Consider the following 21,472-nt stretch of genomic DNA (forward strand, 5'->3'; position numbering starts at 1 on the left):
CTTACCTTAGAACAAAGCGCCAGGATCATCTCCCGGTCACCGCTGAGGGAGCTGACATGTTCCCTCTGCGTTTCTACCGGGTTTGCGGCTCCAGCGCTGTGAGTGTCCGAAGCTGTGAAAGTGACGTCACTTTCCAGGAAGGAGCTCTGATTTTCCGGCAGCACCTGCTGGACCTTCAAAGCGCATTCGCCAATGACGTTAGCGGCTGCATGCAAGGTGATTATCTCCTAAACCGTACAGTTAAAAATGTAAAAGCAGGGTGTACAACCGCTTTAATCCCTTCAATGCCAAAGCTTTTTGCATTGTTGCACACATTTAAAACCATTATTTTAGGTCTGAAGCTTAGTTGAGACCCCCAAACATTCTATATTTTCTGAAAGCAGAGGCCCTGGAGAATAAGTTGGTGGCAGTTCCACAGTTCCAATTTTTTATGTCATGCGATATTACTTCAAATGGTTTATCAAATGCAAATTTTCAGCAGAAAAAAACTCATCTGAAAGTCAACGGTAAGCTTGTGAGATATACACCCCCCCCACTGCCACCAATGTATGTTATAATCAGTGGCAGTAAAATGTTTGCACATTCCTTCTTATTATCAGACCTGCTAAATTCATAATCCAACAACAGGCGTCGCCTCACAACTTCACCTTTTATAAAGTACACCAATATTGAAATAAAAAAAAAAATGCATTCACCCTTTTGTGTCACTTCAATAAGACAAGTTAATTTTAAGGAGTTTTCTTTCTGTAGAGAAGAGGAGTCAGGAGGCCTCCCCAACTCCCGCGGGCCCTGCAATACACACAAGGACCTCTTTAAGTCCTCCACCAGAATATTTATCCTCGGAGAGCATTGAACCATCAACCATCGCCGAACAGATTCATGAGCAGAGTGGGGAACACAGCAGCATCTCTGAAGATCTGGTCTTTTCTGCTTTTAGCAAGAAGGTAATTGCATACAACAAAACTTTTAAAAAGTAAATTCTGTTCAGATAAACCTAGATTGAAGTGTTGGTGAAGCCCTGAACACAAGTGTAAAGGATAATTTGCAAGCAAGTAGTGAGAGCAGCTTTCTGTATACATGTGAGCTAGTAGAGGTCACTGCAGTAGTGATGCAAAAAAAGACAATCAAGAAATGTTATTTTATCTATTTCAGGTACTTGTATAGCGCCGTCAATTTACGCAGCGCTTTTACATATACATTGTACATTCACATCAGTCCCTACCCTCAAGGAGCTTACACTCTAAGGTCCCTAACTCACATTCATACATACTAGGGACAATTTAGACAGGATCCAATTAACCTACCAGCATGTCTTTGGAGTGAAAGCATAAGCTAAGTTTTTAATACATCCAGTTGATTTTTATTTGCCAAAGTTACAATCACAGGAGCAGCCAGTGCATATTTTGGGGCTCACGAGTCCCCCTTCATCAGGGCTCGTAGTGGAAGAACTAAAGACAATGTGGCACACCAGATTGGGATGATATGGCTAAAAGCTGGTAGGTTGATTGGCTGCTTTCTAAGTTGGCCCTAGTTTGTATATGTATAAATGTGAGATTGAGGCTTTAGATTATAAGCTCCTTGAGGGCAAGAACTGATGTGAATGTACAATATATATGTAAAACGCTGCGTAAATTGTCAGCGCTATATAAATGCCTGTAATAAATAAAAACAAGCACAGGAAGGTTCATTCATGGCTCTGGTCAGACTTGTAAGCCCTCCATATACGCTAGCTATGCCTGCAATTCTGTTTTTACCACATAAAAAAGTATGTATTTGGATTGAATAGCAATAAGTAAACAAATACTAAACTGAATAAACATTTTTTTTTTTTTAATTTTCTGTGAAACTTATGAAACCCTCATGTTGAAATGTAGTTTTCCATACATTACCTTTTTAAATTAGTCTCCTCTTTACAGCAGTGTTCTCAGCCCCCCTTTCAAATTACAGGCCCATCTCTCCCTCCCCTCCTTTTTATCACAGAACCCCCCCCCCAACCTCCACTTTACATATCAGTCCCCTTCATCAGTCACAGTGGGGCTGATTTACTAAAACTGGAGAGTGCAAAATCGGGTGCAGCTTTGTATAGACACCAACCGACTTCCAATTTTTTTTTTAATCAAAGCTTAATAGAAGAAGCTGAAGTTAGAAGCTGATTGGCTACAATGCACAGCTGCACTAGATTTTGCACTCTCCAGTTTTAGTAACTCAACCCCAGTGTGTAACCCCCACCCCATACATCAAAGTCTCACAGTTCCATTCATGTCAACAACCATCCCCCCTTTACACCAATCCACATTTCCAGTCACAACCCCCTTCACAGGTAGGGCAGAGGGCAAGAGGTGCAGCAGGTCTGGACGGAGGGCGAGAAATGCCCAACTTTTCAAGTTAAGAAGCAGGTGTTTGGTTGCTATCACCCACTTGTTAATTTCAAAAGCTAGGCAGCTCCTGCCCTCCGTTCAGTCCTGTCACACCTCCCACCATCGGCCCTGCTGTCAGAATGATAGCAATGGTGACAGTGCGGCAGGGTGAGACACCTGAACACCCAGGCAGCTAAGTGGCGCAGCCACAGTCCAGGCAGGAACGTCAATTGATCCACCATTAGACTATATGTTACACATGTGAACATCCCACTTTAAAGCAAAATAGATCTGTTGTAGAACAGTTTGTCATCCAATTGGATCTATAACTTTATGTGGACTAATATTTTATAATTACTGCTGATTATATGACTTACAGCCTCTGCATCGCTTTTAAATGTAAACACAGAATGAACTTGCACACTGATAATGTTAATGTGTATGATTTTACAGTCTCCACCTAGGAGCAACAAGTCTCCAACAGAATTAGAATCCAGCAAGGAGAGTACAAGATCTGGGAGACAGAAAGTGCACATTACCTTGAGGCCTCAGCAGCTTTCTCACACTTGGTCTGAGGAATCCTTGTCTATGACACATTCAGGTAATAGGCTTTTTTATTGTTTTATTCATTCTCAATTTTGCTATTGCTAATGGGGTTGATTGAGCTGCCATTCCTCACTACATACTTGTAACCAGCACTTAGCACCAAAATGCACTAATGACCTGGTTAATCATATATTACAGGGCCCAGGACTTTTATTCACGAACCATGGGTTATAAGCAGGCTAATTTCAGGTTATGGGACATTGGCAAAAATGTGCTAAGTCCACCCCTAGTGTGCAGTCATATAATCTGCCCACTCCATGAGACTCCAGTTTTTTTTCTTGTGTTCTTAGGTGTCGGACCTGTTCACATCTGGAGAAATATTTCTATTTTTCAGCTAGTCAGTATTTTTCTTCTGATGCTTCTATCAAGGTCTGGCTGCGCATTGCCCTAGGCTATTTATCAATTCCAGTGTTACCTGTACAAGTCCAGGTTCGTGGTCCATTTCTATGCCTCCCAGACCCCGATGATCCCTTCTGGGTATGCCCCATGTGATGGGTGAAGCCTAGACCTCTACTAGGCCCAGCATTGTTGATGTAGTACCCAGACTCCACACTATGGGGATAGCCTGAAATGTTGCTTCAGACACTGGCTCCTGCATGGAAAGCTCTTCTTAGTGCAACACATTGAGTTGGCCACAGGGTGCTATACAGGTCCAGGGTCATGGTCCATCACAATGGAATCTAGTCCCTAAAGACCCTTTCGAGGGAATGTCCACCATTATAGGTGAAGTCTGGACCTTGTATACAGTCAAGCATTGAACTGGTAAGACAGTCAGCCTGTATAGTTCAGTTTCTGTGTGAATTGGGGCTGTTTTTAGAATGTTTTCACTTTGCAGTGCAAACTTAGTGGTAAGATTCACCAGGTGTTGCATCACACCACATGCACACCTTAATGCCACTTCTGCATAGAACCCTTGTTAGGTACTAGGGTGCTTTCTCCTTCCCTTTCGCCTTGAGGATTAGTTGCTGGACGGTCTACACCTGGGTTACCATTTACTACTACCGGACATGCTTGCCCTGACTCCCACACTCTACTCCATGAGTACAACTCAAAACAGCAGGCAGACATTCGCTCTGCCGCAGGCCCACCCAACACTCAACCTCAGAGTAACTTCTACTCCCATTTCCCAACCTAAGTTGGACTCTAACGTGCCAGTGCTAGATGACGCTGAATCAAAAGGGAATGAAGAGGATGTAGAAGCAGTGCTAGAGGGAGCTGCAGAAGCGTTCTTTCCCCCAGACTGTCGCCCTATTGAAAAAGAAGCTTCCTGCAATAATGTAATAATGTTGAAACGCTTATTGCCTCTGTCTGCAAAAGCTTTGGTATTGTACAGGTGGATTCTCCTCTGTCTTATCACACCATTTTGGGCACAAAGAAAAGTACTGAGCATTGCAAAACATTCCCTGTTTATCAACAGATAGAATAGGCTGTCTATGAAGATTGGAAAGCTCCTGGAAATCTTACCTGAACTCTATCCAGTTGACAAGTTTACAAAGACATTGGCTATTGCTGTGGTTTACCCTGCCATCTCTGTCCTCAACAAACTTCTCAGTGTACCCATGTTCCGTGGAAAGAAAAAATGAGACATTCATAAAAACATTCTTTACCTTGGCAGCACCAGCCCTACAACCAGCTCTTGCTGCTCCTTCAGTATGTCAAACTGCAGCTAACTGGACTAGGACCATGAACAACCAAAACGACCCTGTTTTTTCGGATTATGCGGTTACAGAGCAATTACAAAATCTTCTGTCTGCTCTTTTGTGTTGCTGCCCTGCAACACGTCATGCGACAGATATCCAGAATGGTTCTTATCTCTGTTCATGTGTGCATGATTCCCTGGCTAAAAGCTAGACAGCTGAACCTGCCTTAAAGAGATGCATCGCACATGTCTTTTAAAGGAAGATGCCGGTTTAGTGAGAAATTTGACCTATTCATTAACCTTCTCCCGTCCGCTGTAAAGTAAAATGACGGTGGGCGGAATCCCCTCTTGTTCTGGGACAACGGCATATAACGCCCACAGGGCTGTGTGGCGATTGCGGCTGCTGTATCCCTGGGACACGGCGTGACCCAAATCTTAATAAAGAGCCGATGACGCGCCCCTTTACCCATGTGATCGGCTGTGTCTAATCACAGCTGATCACATGTAGACACGGAAGTGCAGTTTATTGGCTCTCCTCGCCTTACACTGACAGAGTGTGAGGAGAGGAGAGCCGATCAGCGGCATCTCCTCGCAGGGGATACCTGTACAGGTAATCAGGGCACTGATTATCAGTGTAGCCCCAGCAGTGACGCCAGTCAGTGACAACCTGTGCCCATCAGTGCGGCATATTATGGCCCGCCTCATCAGTGCCGCCTCATCAGCGCACATCATTGAAGGAGGAAAATTACATATTTACAAAATTTTCTGACAAATTTTTTTTTTGAAAATTTTTGGTAATTTTTTGTTTTTTTTAGCAAAAAAATAAATAACCTAGCAGTGATTAAATACCACCAAAAGAAAGCTCTATTTGTTTGAAAAAAAAATGATAAAAATTTCACTTGGGTACAGCGTTGCATGACCGCACAATTGTCAGTCAAAGTGTGACACAGAAAATTGGCCTTGGCAAGAAGGGGGTAAAAGTGCCCTGTATTGAAGTTGTTAAAGAAGTCACTGATGGAAAAGTTTTTGCTTCCTTGGAGAGGAATAGCAAAACCTCCTCCTCCGGAAATTTTAGTGAAGAATAATCACATGGCAGTGGATAAAGTGCAACATTTCAGAGCCATGCAGGACCCCTTCACCAGGCATGTGATCATCACATACATGAGGAAGGGGTCCTGTGTGGCTCTGAAGCATTGCACTTTGTTCACTGTGATGTGATCATTCTTCAAAAACTTTCAGACGGTACTTGATGGTCCATGGTGTACTGGCAAATATGTACATTGACCTGCAATGCCTCCAGCTGGCTGTTGCTGCAGCACCCGCTACTTTGGTAAACCCTGATGGCCCTGACCATGTTGAAGCAGTGCAAGTCCATTTACTTGGCATGTTTTGGGGCAGGATAGAGGGAAGAAAGATAAGTTTCCTCACTGAGGTGGAAAGAAAATATCACCTTAGGCAACTAGGAGGCAATGACCTCTGCTCACAAAATTGAGTCCCTCTTTGTTCTACCTGAAGTCCCTCATTGAGGGCTATCTGTTTCCCACTCCACCATTGCTGATCAAACAACTTATTTCTAGGGCCTTGAGGAAAGGCTTCCTCTCTTCCATATCAGAGCTCTTTCCAACAGATTTGCATGGCACCCACTGGTCCTCTCTTCACATATTTTCCGAGTTTTACCAGGTGGATGGTTAGGCCTTTCCTGTTAGGTGCTTTAGACTGTTATCTGTTTTTTTTTTTTTTCCCATGTTCTTTACCTACCCCTGTTTTTTGTGGGCGTTTTAGTATCTTTGTCTACACCTTGCTACCTGCTTCTCCAGAGACAAACACAGGGCATCGGTCAGAAGCTGAGCTATAGCAGCTCCTTTCTCAGAACACGAAAATACCTTTTTTTTTTCTTTTTTTTTCTACTTCCATTTCATGAGTACCTACAGGTTCCCCTCACTGCAGTGACAGGGAAAAGGCACAGAGGAGCTAACAAACAAGGCACTAATAGTACTCCTGCTACAGACAGCACAGAGGGAAAACCAGCAAAGCACTCGGGGCAGTAGCTTTTCCCCTGTACTGGAGTAATGTCATATTTTGACACCACTCCTTAACTCTAAATCTAGCTCCCTCTCAGGTGCGCATCAAGTGACTATAGCAGATTTCACTGCAGCCATGTCTGAATTATTTGTGAAACATTTCTGAAGCCTTTGCTCTCCTGCTACCCCATCACCTGAATCTATTCATGAATATGACCTTGCTCCTCCTATCTGTTTTGAGGAGGGTAAGGTGAATGCAGAAAAGGATTCTGCAAAGGAATCCCCATCTTCTGTATTTTGAGACAAAAGCTAAGGCTTCACGCTAATGGGAGTTCACATGTTGATTTGGTGGTTACTAGCTTTTGTCCAAGAGCACCAGAATCTCCTTAGACAGGACAAGCTCCTATGGGCACTAAATGGCTGGCAAAATCTAAAGAGATGGTTTCATTTGCACATGTGCATTAATGGTGGTTTTCATGACGATTTCCCAAATCCTGACCAGGTATTAATTCCTCTAAAACTATTTGCAGAGTTATATCTTATAGAGAAGGAATATATGTTAAAAAAAAAAAAATAACAAAAAGTCTGTTCAGGAAGTGGATCATGCCATCTCAGTCATCAAGCATCTCATGTTCCTGTAGAATATACTTCCTCCTTTTAAGGGTTCCGTCTACATGTGCTTTGAAACCTTATTGAAGGCATCCTTTACTTTCACTGGTCCTGCTTTACAGGCAGCCATTGAGGTTATGGCCATTTGTTAGACTGTAGCTGTAACATGACTTTGTGTTTGTAGACCCTGTTCTATTAAAACAGTTGCAGCTCATGTCTTTGGCTCTATTTTGTGGCGTTTCCCTGGAGAATACAATTTACCAGGTCTCTTGGATAACACTGCTCTCTGTGCACATGTACAGTATTTTGTGGTTAAAGGCTTGGTCTGCTGAGCCTGCTTGTAAAACCATCCTTTATGCATGCCTTTCAATGGTGAATGCTTGTTTGGTTAGTCCCTTTTTATAATTTTATCAAGGAAGTTCCTGGGGAGAGAGAGTACATATACCCCAAAAAAGCAGCCTAAGCCTAATACTACGTCAATCTCTTCTTACCATAAAGGGGTCCTTTTGTTTCTCCCAGGGGGCACCTCTAAGTCAGAGGCAAGTGCATCCTTTTGGCGCAAGCCTTTGACCCCAAAAACCCTCCAAGCCTACCCAGGAGCCCTCTGTTGGCCTTCATTACAGCCTGGATTAGAGCTTCTGGGTCCAGTCTGTTGTTTTCAGGGGCTACAAAAGAAAATGTCTATTCCTGCCCCATCCTTGATCCCTACCTTCTTATCTGCCAGACCATTGTGCTACACTGGATCAAGTTTTCAGACAGAAGGAATGAAAATCCTAGTTCCTGAGGAAGAAAACTTCAGAGGGTTTTTCTCAAATTTATTCACGGTTTCAAAACCAAATGATGGCATTTGTCACATTTTGGACCTTAAACCCTTAGAAATATCTGCATGTACCAAAAATTTTCATGCCGTTTGCAAGATTTGTTATTTCTTCTTGCAGAGCAGGGGAATTTCTAGAATCATTGGGCATCCAAGATGCTTATCTTCATTCTCGTATTTTCCACCCACCAACACTTTCTATGCTTTGATGCAAGAGTCCAACACTTTCAATTTGTCGCCCACTCTCTCAGGCTCTCTTCAACACCAAGAGCCTTCACAATGTACTTGCACCACTCCAGATTCTTGGGGCATTTGTGTTTTGGGATATTTGAATGACCTGCTGCTGAAAGACTGCTTAGCCATGGTCTTGTCTTCCAACATTCAAAGGAATGTCCAGCTACTTCAACCATTGGGATGTATGATCATCTTCAAGGAGTCTACCCTCATGCCTTCCCTTTGACTAGAGTATCAGGCACTGACTTTAGACATGGCCCAGGCCAGTATTTTCCTTCCAGAGGAAAAGATTGCATCTCTGAGATCCAGCTGTCAGGCTCTCAGATCAACCAGGCATCCCTCAATTCTCTACAGCAAGAGGACTCTGGGCCTCATGATGATGGTCTCCTTTGAGGTGGTTCCTTTCCCTTAGTTCCACACCAGATCTTTGCAGCTCAGCAACCTTATGATGTGGGGCAAGCAGATCCCTTCTCTAGAGAGCTTGCAACTTCTATCCAGCCAGGCAAAAATCACCCTGGCATGGTGGATTTCCAACTTGATTTGTCAGTCTGGGGCAGGATCTACCATCCCCTGACTGTCCAGGGCACCTGGTACCTACAGCTGTCAATGCTCCCCATCAATATTCTTAAACTTAGAGCTATAAAGACTAATCTCCTACACAGTTATCCACTAAGTCTGTAGTCGGACAAATCCACCAAGGGGGACGAGCAGCTCTGAAGGAAGCAAGCCTGATTCTTTCTTGGTTGAATAACCACATCTCAACAGTCTTGGCTATCTACAAAGCAAAAGCAGGCACCTCAACACCCGGAAATATTCTATTCCCTGCATATTGGATTTCCTGTATCCTGGTTTAGACCAACGTTTGGCTCTTTGTAATCTAAAGGAACAAGTTTCTGCCCTAACCATTCTCCTACAAAAATACCTTGGGTTTTGCACCTTGTTAACGACCTTTTATACAAGGCGCGGCTCATTTTAATCCCCCACTCCGACCTCCTCTGTCTCCGTAGGATCTTTTGGTTCTTCAAAGACCTTACTTTGAACCCATCCAGGATATTCCATTAGAGGATCCCACCAGTGGAGTGGCCTTTTTGGTGGTGGCCATTACCTCCTTCGGGCATGTCTCAAGTTTGCCCTTCTCTCTTGTCAAAAGCCTTTTCTTGTCCTACATAGCGATAAGGTGGTCCTGAAACTGAAACCCAAACCCTCCTTCCCTCTCAAGGTGGTCTCTTCCTTTTCAACTCAATGAAGATGATTATCCTTCCTCCCCTCTGGCCTTTCTTAAAGCACACCCAGGCAATTTCACTCCATTGTCTAGAGGTGTTTAGAGCAGTTTGGGTTTACCTAGCTGCAACATCTTCCTTCTGTAAAATTTGACTTCCTTTTTGTACTCCCTGAGAGTCCCAGGAAGTGTCATCCCACTTCCACCATAGCTAGCTGGCTTTGGCAGCTCATTTCCAAGGCTTATTCCCTCAAGGAAAGGGTTCCTTTCTTCAAGGCCTACTCCTACCAGACCCGTTGGTGTATATGGTTACCCACTCCTCAGTTTATTGTTTGGTGATGTTCCATGGTCTATGACTACAAATCCTCTACTGTACAATTAAGATAGTGGAAGTTTTGACTCGCCTGTAAATATCATAATTTGGAGTGCATCACAGGACACAGGCCCCATCCCTTAGCTCTCTGTTTTTCCTTATTGGTTGCTACAAAATTGGAGTCTGAGTGGATGGGGTTATATGAGAGTGCACTGGAGGGGTGTTCCCAGAAAAGCTTTTGCCAGTGTCCATTCACCTGAAGGTAGAGGCATATAACCCATGGTCTATAACTACAGATTTTGTGCCTTATATTGTACCGTCAAATCAAAATTCCCATTTTTTTCCATTTGTACTCTGTGTGTGTTCACTCCTCAGAAGCCACATCCGACCAAAGCGACATTGAAGGTCGTATCAGAGCACTGAAGGAAGAGTTAAGAAAACGCAAATCTATTGTGGAAAACCTGAAGAGAGAACAGAAAAGAAGACAGAAAGAAAGATTGCGTGCTCAGGAAGCCATTTTACTTCAACAGCTTCAGGCAAGTTAATTTATAACAAATTGGTAAAGTTACAAATCTTGACTATGTGCTTTAGTATCAATAGGAATTCACTGTTTAATAATGTCCTATGTTCATCATTTTGGGGAAGTAAATTAGAATTCTTTTTACAGAAGGCTTTAGGAATCCATTCTTTTTTTTTTTTTTTTTTTTTTAAAACATTGCAAAACACTAGTATTTACCATAGATTGGTCACTGGGAAAATAGGGTTGTAGGTCTTTTTCAAGTTAGAAATTATTCAAATTATCACAATGTACAATCAAATTTAAGCTTTGTGCTATGGCTGTAAAGTGAAAAGGAAGGCTGCAAATGAAACTTTGTTTAAATTCCATCATTGTATATTTGAGATATGAGCAGCTGTGTTGAGATTTGACATATGTCATTGTTTCTTGTACCGTAGTCATATGATGAGTACATTCAGAAGACACAAGCTGAACTGAGCCAAGAACAAGCTACAACACCACCCAGTGTTAAGAGTGTGACTAAAGCTGACCAGGATTTTTCTGTGCAACCTGATTACCCACAAAGGTATTCCCTGATTCAACGTCTTTATTATGTAGTATGCATTGACTAACCTGTGCTCCATCTTCTTAGAGGTAATTGATCATTTATTTTTGTTTCTTAGAGCTGACAGCACTCTTTCCTATAAAGCTGAGAGCGAAGACATAAAGGACATCAGTAACAGGTCTGAAGGTAAGATATAGGGATTATTACTGCTGAAATTCTGCCAAAAATACTGGGAATAGGGGAGAAGTATTTCATTTATGTTACTTCAAGCACTTAATTTACCTTTTCAGCAGAAAGCATCAAAGAAGAGAAACCTTTGGCCGGAAAGGAAGTTATAACTGAGCGTATCCCTGATGAACCTAGACTTGTATTGGAGCCTTTCACAGTCGAAGATGTCTCTGTTGCAAGTTCCCCATCACTCCCAGTCAGGGATGCTTTATCAAGCTCCGCCCATGACAGTCCTGTGTCCAGCATCCATTCAGAAATTCCGGAGGATGTGCTAGATGTGCAGAGCCATAGGTCCCTCTCACCTTTGCCAGCTCTGAGCCTTCATTTAGGGACTGAGATTCAAGATGAGTATGTCTCCCCACAAAAAGACCACTCCTACTCTGATGATTTTGAGTCATCTGTACCCTTAAAGCTGTCAGTCTCTGAAACTCCACGTGAAGAATTTGATATCTCATTGACAACACCAGGAAGGGAGCTACACAGTGAAGTTTTAGTTGAGCAAGAAGCAGATAAAGATGAACTGAAATCAGCTAGTCCTCACCTTCTGGACACAGAAGTCAAGCCTCCTTCACTAGAACACCTTTCCACCATTGATGTAACTGACCCACTTTCAGGGTTTCAGCTTGGAGACAGAGTGTTAGTAAGTGGCGTACAGCCTGGTACACTACGTTTTAAAGGGGAGACCCTTTTTGCAGAAGGTATATGGGCTGGGGTGGAGCTTGACAAATCTGAAGGCAGCAATGATGGCTCACTTGGAGGTAGTCGATATTTTGTATGCTCGCCTCTTCATGGACTCTTTGCTCCACCACACAAAATCACTCGGCTAGTAGAGGAAGAACTTGCGTCCCCCTCAGCAGAAAAATGCATTTTAACAGAAGATATAGAATTTTTAAATCGGGGTGACTTAGATGGCCACCTTCCTTTAGCTGAGGACTTTGAACAAAAAACCCCAGAAAAGACCCCTTTGCAAAGTGCAGAGTCTAGTGTTTCTGAGTTACGCTCCCCTTCTATACAAGAGGAACTGCAAGTGGACATTCCTGCTGATACTGCAGTCCTGGACGAGGAGCACAAGGATCCACAGGAGTCTCTTTTAGAGCTCACTGTGAAACCTCATGAGGACCGCTTTAATAAAAGAACACCAGAAGTGGGCACAATTTCAGAGAGTCTTCTGCAAGCATGCCTGAAGGACACTGTTGCCTATCTCCAAAACATTCGCAAACAGCGGGCACAGAAAATTCAGCAGAGCAACCATGAATTCCACACTGTTCATGCTTCAGAAGAGATCCCAATACAAGATCTGCACCAAAAACTGGTGAGTAAATTATGGAATAATCAGATTAAAGCCTAAGTGCAGGCAGAATGAAAAACAAAAATCAACACAAGGCACATCACTTAGTCAGATGTGTGCTGTTGTCTCTTCTGTTAGGTGAAATCCTCCTCCATTGATGCCCACCCCCCCCCTGCCTCTTCTGGTGCAGCGGGGATTAATAGAGCTGTGGGAGCTGTCACTGGATCTCATCAACAGTGCCTGATTAGGTCTGCCCTTCTCCATTCATAGAAGCCAGTATTACAGTTTCTATGAACGGAGGACCCTCTCCTTTCATAAATTAAATTTCATAGAAACTAGAGTATTTATGAATGGGCTTGAAGGAAAGGGCAGGTATAGTCTGGCACTCTTGATGAGAGCTTGTGACAGCTCCCTCAGGTATGGTAACCCTTGCCACACTGGTAGATTACAGTGGCAGGGGTGGCATAGATGGAGGAGGATGTTCATAGATGGAGGAGGAAATTCAAAAGACAGCACAATATGTAGTGGGACTTTCAATAACCCTCCAATGAGCAAATATGTGCTCATTGGAGGGGTATTGAAAGTGCCATTTTATATTGTGCTGTCTTTTAAATTTGTTCATTCAGGGATGAGACCTTCCAATTACAATAGTAATAGCACCTAACAGAGGGGTCATTGGCACAAGGGACACGTTCTATTGACTGTAGGTTATGTCTCTTGTGCTGATTGTTATGTTTTTTATTTTGCCTGCACTTGGGCTTTCAGGAAGCATTAGTTGTCTTTTTAAACCCTCCTACACATCATGTCATTTAAAGGGTAAAACAAGCTCTGACTTTGTCTCCAAACTTGTTAAATTAAACTGCAGCCTCTGGGCTACTCTGTAGACGTGACATGGGCGGCTATATCAATTCTATAAAGACTACACAAAAAGTTTTGGGTACACCTGAGCTTTAATGTTTTGTGTCCAAAAACTTAAGATGTATCTATCAGATCTCTTTATCTCTTGCCAGGGACCTTTCCACAATACTTTTACTGAACAGAAAGTCACAGAGTTTGACCCAAGCCGCAGCATACTGTCTGTCCTCGGAGAAGATGCCGACTGGTTTGAGGAAGATTTTGGACTGAGTAGTCGTAGAAACCAACTCCTGGAACGTGCTCCTTCAGCCGGTACCGTGACAGAACCAAGTATGTTAGCACCTCGGTCTGAAGCACCTCCAAAGCCTGCTCAGCCAATCTCTCCCCCAGAGCTCATCATGGCGGTTCCTCACTCTATGCTGGAGGTTGAGCAGCTGGTCCAGTCTGCAGTGGATGAATTGTGGGCGTGGAAACAGCTAAACCTGGACATTGCAGAGATCCGAAACAATTTCACACATCATGAGAATGAAGAGCAAAGCCCAGCCTACAGTGCCTATAAAGAAGTAGGTCATAGTTGTAACTGACCAATAACTCAATAGTAAGCAAATAAAGATTATCTTATGAACACAATGTCTTGCTCATCTACCAGAAATAGCTATGTGATCACATATACTGTATAGTATGTATTGCACATGCAGGGCCACTTTGCTTTTATTTTATTCTTGTTTTTTTGCAGATGTTGTTTGACCTGACATTGCACATATTCGAAGAGATCTGCTCTCCTGACCCCAGAGGATCTCAACCGCTATGGAAGAAACCCATACGCATGACTCTGTCATATTCCCGTCGGGTAAAGGATCCCAGTAACATGCAGGAAGTGAAGGTACTGTACTGCTTTTAAAATGAACTTGTGGTTTTATATGCATTAGCATTATTCGAGAGCTATGTTTTTTTTTCTCTTTTGCAGTCTTTCCTCACAAGCGAAGTTCTTAATCTACTAAGTTTAAAGAAGGAACAAAATCATAAAATGGACTGGCAGAGGATGATGAAGTTTGGAAGGAAGAAGAGGGACAGAGTGGATCATATATTGGTAAGGAACACAATTCTTCATTGTGTCAGGGTCCATTGACACTTAAACGCTCCATTGCGGTGCATTATTGCACACACATTAAAGCCAATGCACCACAAAAGATGTAAAACCATACATGACCCCTTATTTTTAACGAGTGGAGCACAACGCACAGTATATGCTGCTGCTGTGTGTTGGGCTGTACTGTACAATGCATTGGGTTACATTCATCATGAGTGGCACTATTCATAGAGTAGGTGCGTTGCTACGATGCACATGTGAATGGGTCTCAGTGATTTGTATGTATTTAATGCTGAACTCCAGGCAAAATACTGAGAAAAGTATTTCCACTGAGAATGTGACAGCAGGAGCAGAAAAAGGTTTCTTTATCCTGTAGTGATTGATTGCAGACATTGTTTTTATGCAAATAAAAGGCACCTATGTATTTTGTGCCTAAAAGCATGGTTTGGCTTACCTCCCAGATTTTTAATTGCATTTACAATCATTTCACCTTTTGATTTTGTGAATAATGGAGCTTTACAGCTATATGCATAATCATTGTCAAACCTATCACATGGGGAATGCTATGAGAAGTTTGTTGCTGTTTAAAGTGCATTGCTGGTTTAAAGTGTAAGTCACCTTTACAGAAAATCTGTAAGGTTAACTTACACTGGACCCCCCCTGTCCCCGCGATCACTCGCTGTGAGCCAATGGGTCGCCAATTTACCAGTTTGGGGATTTGAAATCCCTGCAGTTTAATCTCCTATCCGTACCTCTCTACATGTACAGATAGGAGGCATTCTAATTGGTCGGCACTGTCACATGGGCTTGTAATTACAAATAAATACCACCAAAAGAAAGCTCAAAAAATTTAATTTGGGTAGTGTTGCATGACTGAGTTTTTAGCATTTAAAGTGTGACAATGCTCAGAGCTGAAAATTTGCCCTGGGCAGGAAGGAGGTAAGTATCTTCCAGTATTGAAATGGGTAAAATTGTTGTAAAGGCAAGACTTTTTTGCCTTAATGCATTCCCTGCATGAAGGTAAAAAATGTCCCAGTAGTTGTATTGCCCCCTCACCTCTAAATACTTATCTGAGTCCTGTATCTTTCCAGTGCTGCATCCATCTGCAGCGGGATTTGTTCTGTCTCACCACCCTCACAAGCACAGAGACAGCAGTGGGAGCCATTGGGAGAAAGGGTGGGGGCAAGCCGCAGTGTGTGCATGTGAGGGTGCCCACAGCTCGGGAGAAGGCGTGCCACCATAGGAAGCTGCTTCTTATATTTACGCACTGAAAACCAGAGGATCTGAGAGTGCGGCGGGGACCTCAGAAGAGGAGGTACGGGGCCCCTCTGTGCTATATACAGGAACAGGTTTATTTTAATTAAAAAAAAAAAAGTTATCCTTTTAAAACTGCTTTAATGGTATAGTGGTTATTAACTTCAACACAGGGTAAAGCATCATTACAGGAATACCATGACAAAATAGGGGGTTGGGCAGATACACAGCGGATGAGGTTTAATATTAAAAAATGTTAAGTTAACCATTTGTGTCCCAGAAATACACATGCAAAATTCACATTAGGAAGGGCTTACCTGAAACAATCAGTGATGGAAAAGGATATAGGGGGTGCTTGTAGATGCCAGACTTGGCAATAACATGCAAGTGCCAAGCTACATCTAACAAAGCTGGCTAAATACTATTGTGAATTAAAAAAAGGGCATACATTCAAGAGCTAAATCAATAATTATACCCCTTTACAAAGTGCTGGAGCGGCCTCATCTTGAATATGCCATTTAGTTATGGTCCCCAATCCTCGGGAAAGATGGTGTTGAATTAGGAAGAGTTTGGAGAAGGGCTACAAAATGAAAAAAGGCGATGGATTAGCTCCGCTATAAGAATAGATTAGTTATTAACTCTAAAGAAAAGGCACTTGAGGGGGGGATATGATTACAGTGTACAAACATATCAGAGGTGACTTTAGTAACATACTGTTTACTCTAAGGACCCTGAAGATGGCATACAGCTATTATTATTATTATTATTATTATACAATATTTATATAGCGCCAACAGTTTACGTAGCGCTTTACAACTTGAGGGTAGACAGTACAAATACAATACAATTTGATACAGTAGGAATCAGAGGGCCCTGCTCCTTAGAGCTTACAATCTAAGAGGGAAGGTCAAGAGATACAAGAGGTAATAACTGTGGGTGATGGGCTGATTGAGAAGATAAATGTACAGTTGTTAGGTGGGGGCCAGATAGGCTTCTCTGAAGAGATGAGTTTTCAGGGATCGTCTGAAAGTGGATAAGGTAGGAGAAAATCGGACGGATTGGGGAAGAGCATTCCAGAGGATGGGGGAGGCTCTGGAGAAGTCCTGAAGGCGAGCATGGGATGAAGTGACAAGGGAGTTTGAGAGCAGGAGGTCTTGGGAGGAGCGAAGAGAACGATTAGGTTGGTATTTTGTGACTAGGTTAGAGATGTAGCTAGGGGCCAGGTTGTGGATGGCTTTGTAAGTTATAGTTAGTATCTTGAATTTAATTCGGTGACTGAGTGGCAGCCAATGGAGGGATTGGCAGAGGGGTGTAGCAGACGCTAAGCGGTTTGTGTGGTGGATGAGCCTGGCCGCAGCGTTCATGATGGACTGAAGTGGGGATAGCCTATTTAGAGGTAAACCAATGAGGAGGGAGTTGCAGTAGTCAAGGCGGGAGATGACCAGGGAGTGGATTAGAAGCTTTGTGGTGTCATTGGTTAGGAAGGGGCGTATCTTGGAGATGTTGCGAAGACAGAGGCGGCAAGCTTTGGATAGTGATAGAATGTGGGGTCGAAAGGTTAGTTCAGAGTCCAGGATTACACCTAGGACCTTGGCGTGGGGAGATGGGTTGATAGTTGAGCCGTTGATCTTGACAGGGAGATCAGGGGAAGTGGCACCTGAGGGAGGAAATATCATGAGCTCGGTTTTGGATAGGTTGAGTTTGAGAAAGTGATGTGACATCCAGGCTGATATGTCTGCTAATAAGTTGGTAATGCGTGAGGAGACAGATGGAGAGAGCTGGGGGGTGGAGAGATAGATTTGGGTGTCATCAGCGTAGAGATGATATTTAAAGCCGTGGGAGGCAATCAACTGACCCAAGGAGGTGGTGTAGATTGAGAAAAGGAGAGGTCCGAGAACAGAACCTTGGGGGACCCCGACGGAAAAAGGAAGAGGAGAGGAGGAAGTAGAGTTGTAAGTGACACTGAAGGAGCGGTGGGATAGGTAGGATGAGAACCAGCGAAGAGTACAGTCACGGAGACCAAAGGAGTGGAGTTTTTTGAGGAGGAGGGGGTGGTCCACTGTGTCAAAGGCAGCAGAGAGATCCAGGAGAAGTAGTACAGAATAGTGTCCATTGGCTTTAGCCATTAGTAGGTCATTTGAGAGTTTAAGGAGAGCAGTTTCCGTGGAGTGTTGAGGGCGAAAACCGGACTGAAGGGGATCAAGAAGTTTATTCATGGTCAGATGGTCGCTTAATCGGTTGTAGACCAGTCTTTCAAGAAGTTTGGAGGAGAAGGAGAGTAAGGAGATGGGACGTAAGTTGTTGAGATTGGTGGGATCCAGTGAGGGCTTTTTTAGTATGGGGGTGACTAGCGCATGTTTTAGAGAGTTTGGGAAGATGCCACAAGAGAGGGAGAGGTTGAAAATGTGAGTTAGAGAGCGTAGAATCGAGTCAGAGGGTGAGCGTAGCATTTGCGAGGGAACAGGATCCAGGGGGCAAGTGGTTAGATGAGTGCTAGATAAAAGTTTAGCAACCTCAGTAGTAGTAGCAGGGTTGAATGAGGGAAGTAATGATTGTATCTGTGGACACGGGGTGTTGCATGGGGGAGGTTTTTGCGCATTGGCGATCTCCTCATGGATTGTATCAATCTTAGTTTTGAAGTGATTGGCAATCTCCTGGGCAGTGAGTGAGTTGGTGGGTGGAGGCAGTGGAGGACAGAGTAGAGTGTTGAAGGTAGAGAAGAGTTGACGTGGACTGGATGAGAAGGTGTTGATGAGTGTGATAAAGTAGGTCTGTTTGGCAGTGTGAAGGCAGGAGTAGTATTTTAGGAGGGCAGATTTATATTGTGTGAAGTCTTCCTGGGTCTTAGTCTTATGCCACAGGCGCTCAAGAGCGCGGCTACGTTTTCTGAGACTTCTGGTGTCATCTGTTTGCCAGGGTTGTAGCAGTCGGGGCCTAATTCTGCGTGTAGTGAGGGGGGCCAGCTTGTCTAGGGAGGAAGACAGTGAGCTGTTGTAAACGAAAGTAGCTAGGTTGGGGCAGGACAGGGGGGAGATTTTGTCATAGAGGTGATCAGTAGCAGAGTAGAGAAGAGAAGGGTTGAGGTGGCGAAGGTTTCTGCGTGTAACTGTTAGGCGGTTGGAGGGAGAAGAGGTGGAAGACAAGGAGAGAGCAAAACTAATAAGGTGGTGATCAGAGAGTGGGAGTGGATTGTTGGAAAGGTTGCACGGAGTGCACAGATAGGAGAAGGCAAGGTCAAGGGTGTTGCCATTGGAGTGGGTAGGAGCCTGTATCCATTGCTTCAGGTCAAGCGATGAGGTTAGACTGAGAAGTTTAGAAGTAATAGTAGTGTTAGTGTTGACAGGGATGTTGAAGTCCCCAAGAATAATTGTGGGGATTTCAGAAGAGAGAAAGTAGGGTAGCCAGGCAGAGAAGTCATCAAGAAAGGCTGATACCGGTCCAGGGGGCCGGTAGATGACAGCAATTCTTAGAGAAATGGGAGAGAAAAGACGAATGCAGTGTGCCTCAAAAGAGGAGAGCATCAGAGAGGGAGGTGGGTGAAGAACCTGATAGGTGCTGCATGGAGCTAGAAGGATTCCCACTCCACCTCCCTTCCGTCCACTTGGTCTGGGGGAGTGAGTCCAGAGAAGGCCCCCATGGGAGAGGGAAGCAGGAGAAATAGTATCCGATTCATGAAGCCAGGTTTCAGTAATGGCAAGTAGGTTAAAGGAATTTGTGATGAAGAGGTCGTGGAGGGCGGTGAGTTTGTTGCAGACAGAACGTGCATTCCACAGGGCACAGGAAAAGGGGGGGCTGGTATTGGAAAGAGGAATAGAGACCAAGTTCTGTGGGTTGCGGCTCCTGCCAGAGGGTGTAGGGGGATGGGAGCGTTGGGCAAGGACAGATGATGGTGGCCCAGGGTTTGGGGATATGTCACCAGAGATTAGGAGAAGCGGGAGGGTGAGGGAGGTAATGTGGGACTGTGATTTATGTGAAGGGGCATGTCTCAGAGTACTGGAGGTTTTATCAGTGTATGGATGTAGAATGAGCGAGAGTTGGTAAGAGCAGTAGTAGGGGGAAGACAGAAGGCAGGGTGATATTTATAAGCAGGCGGGTGGAGAGGGGGGGTGAAGGTAAGAGAGTTTGAGGAGAGAGGACAGGAGTGTCAGAAGTAGTGGTAGAGAGTGCATGTTACAGAGTGGAAGGAGAGCTTAATAGAGAGACAGGGTCACCTGCAGTCTGTTAGCTGCTTTCCAGTGCAGATTGCTGTATTTGTTTGCTTCGTGCAATCGCTGAAGTGCAGAGAATGAAGTGCATATCACTTGTAGAAAGAATCACTTAGAGATAGAAGCCCCTGCAATGTGCTCCCCCCCAGCAATGTGCTGACCCCTTAAGGATGCTCAAATATATACTGTTATAAGGGTGGGGTTGAAGTTCGTTAATTAATCATGAGTGACTATAAGAGTGCCTAGCAATCAAAGTGAACTTTTTGCTTCAAAAGTCAGAATAGCAAGAGGACAAGACAAGATCAACACATAAAACTTAGGTAAGACAGTTCAGAAAAACAAATAATGTCATGGTTGTTCGCACAGGGCAGCAGATAGAGAAGGCCACATACCAGAGACACACACACAGAGACAGCAGGCAGATCCCAATTTCAGTTAACGGTGGAAGATGTGGATGAGCTGACACATACCAGAGACACACACACACACAGAGACAGCAGGCAGATCCCAATTTCAGTTAACGGTGGAAGATGTGGATGAGCTGACACATACCAGAGACACACACACAGAGACAGCAGGCAGATCCCAATTTCAGTTAACGGTGGAAGATGTGGATGAGCTGACACATACCAGAGACACACACACAGAGACAGCAGGCAGATCCCAATTTCAGTTAACAGTGGAAGATGTGGATGAGCTGACACATACCAGAGACACACACACACAGAGACAGCAGGCAGATCCCAATTTCAGTTAACGGTGGAAGATGTGGATGAGCTGACACATACCAGAGACACACACACACAGAGACAGCAGGCAGATCCCAATTTCAGTTAACGGTGGAAGATGTGGATGAGCTGACACATACCAGAGACACACACAGAGACAGCAGGCAGATCCCAATTTCAGTTAACGGTGGAAGATGTGGATGAGCTGACACATACCTGTAAAGAGACAGAAGGAATGATCAGGTGAGGCAGAGAATGAAGTGCATATCACTTGTAGAAAGAATCACTTAGAGATAGAAGTCCCTGCAATGTGCTCCCCCCAGCAATGAGCTATGATTTGACGTTCAAGGACAGGAGGTTTCAAAGAGAGGTAGATGGATGCAGCACTGATCCAGGCTGCAGCTGTCCCCTGCTGGCTTTATCTTGAGAACTGTGCGGTCAAGCTGATCACTCAGTCCTCCCTTCCGCTCGGTGCAGAGTGGTAAATGTCAGTCCTGGGCTCTCTGCTCTGCCCCTTCAGCGCACACGGGAGTGGCTGGCTCAGTCTTCCAGCGACATGCTGAGAGGCTGTGCCAGCTGCCGATCCAAGCATTTGGGTGGATCCTGACAATATGGTCAGGATCTTTCCCGAGCCTAGACGGCTCTGAAAAAAGGTCACAGGTGTGCAGAACGAACTGCACTCCTGTGATCCATGGGAGACGTATAGCCAAAAAAGCTTTGACCATACTTCTCCTTTAACCTTTAGTTTCCTGAAAGGTTCTCTACTGTTAGAGCAGTAAAAATGTGAACTCCCTCCACTAGGTAGTTGTCCTAGCTAAACGTATTGACAGCTTAAAAGAAAAGGTAAGGGCTGTGGGAATTTACAGAATAAAAATCACACAAACATTGCACACACCTTTGCTGAACTGGATGATCCTATGTTTTTTTTTTTTTATATTCAACCTTCTA

At 44.1% G+C, this 21,472-nt stretch overlaps 1 protein-coding gene across 3 annotated transcripts in view; it reads left to right on the plus strand.

The window, feature by feature from the left end:
• Positions 1 to 21,472, plus strand: part of CEP350 (centrosomal protein 350) — a 119,295-nt gene that overhangs the window by 85,793 nt on the left and 12,030 nt on the right. For 2 of the 3 annotated variants that reach the window (XM_073593327.1, XM_073593330.1), the window contains exons 29-37: positions 751 to 944; positions 2,811 to 2,958; positions 10,191 to 10,351; positions 10,770 to 10,897; positions 10,995 to 11,062; positions 11,167 to 12,416; positions 13,403 to 13,810; positions 13,984 to 14,130; positions 14,215 to 14,337. In XM_073593327.1, coding sequence (XP_073449428.1) covers positions 751 to 944; positions 2,811 to 2,958; positions 10,191 to 10,351; positions 10,770 to 10,897; positions 10,995 to 11,062; positions 11,167 to 12,416; positions 13,403 to 13,810; positions 13,984 to 14,130; positions 14,215 to 14,337 — 2,627 coding nt within the window. The remainder of the gene's footprint in view (positions 1 to 750; positions 945 to 2,810; positions 2,959 to 10,190; positions 10,352 to 10,769; positions 10,898 to 10,994; positions 11,063 to 11,166; positions 12,417 to 13,402; positions 13,811 to 13,983; positions 14,131 to 14,214; positions 14,338 to 21,472) is intronic. The other variant, XM_073593329.1, reaches the window with a different exon arrangement.

The sequence above is a fragment of the Aquarana catesbeiana genome, linkage group LG07, assembly GCF_042186555.1.
Source record: "Aquarana catesbeiana isolate 2022-GZ linkage group LG07, ASM4218655v1, whole genome shotgun sequence".
Lineage (NCBI taxonomy): Eukaryota > Metazoa > Chordata > Amphibia > Anura > Ranidae > Aquarana > Aquarana catesbeiana.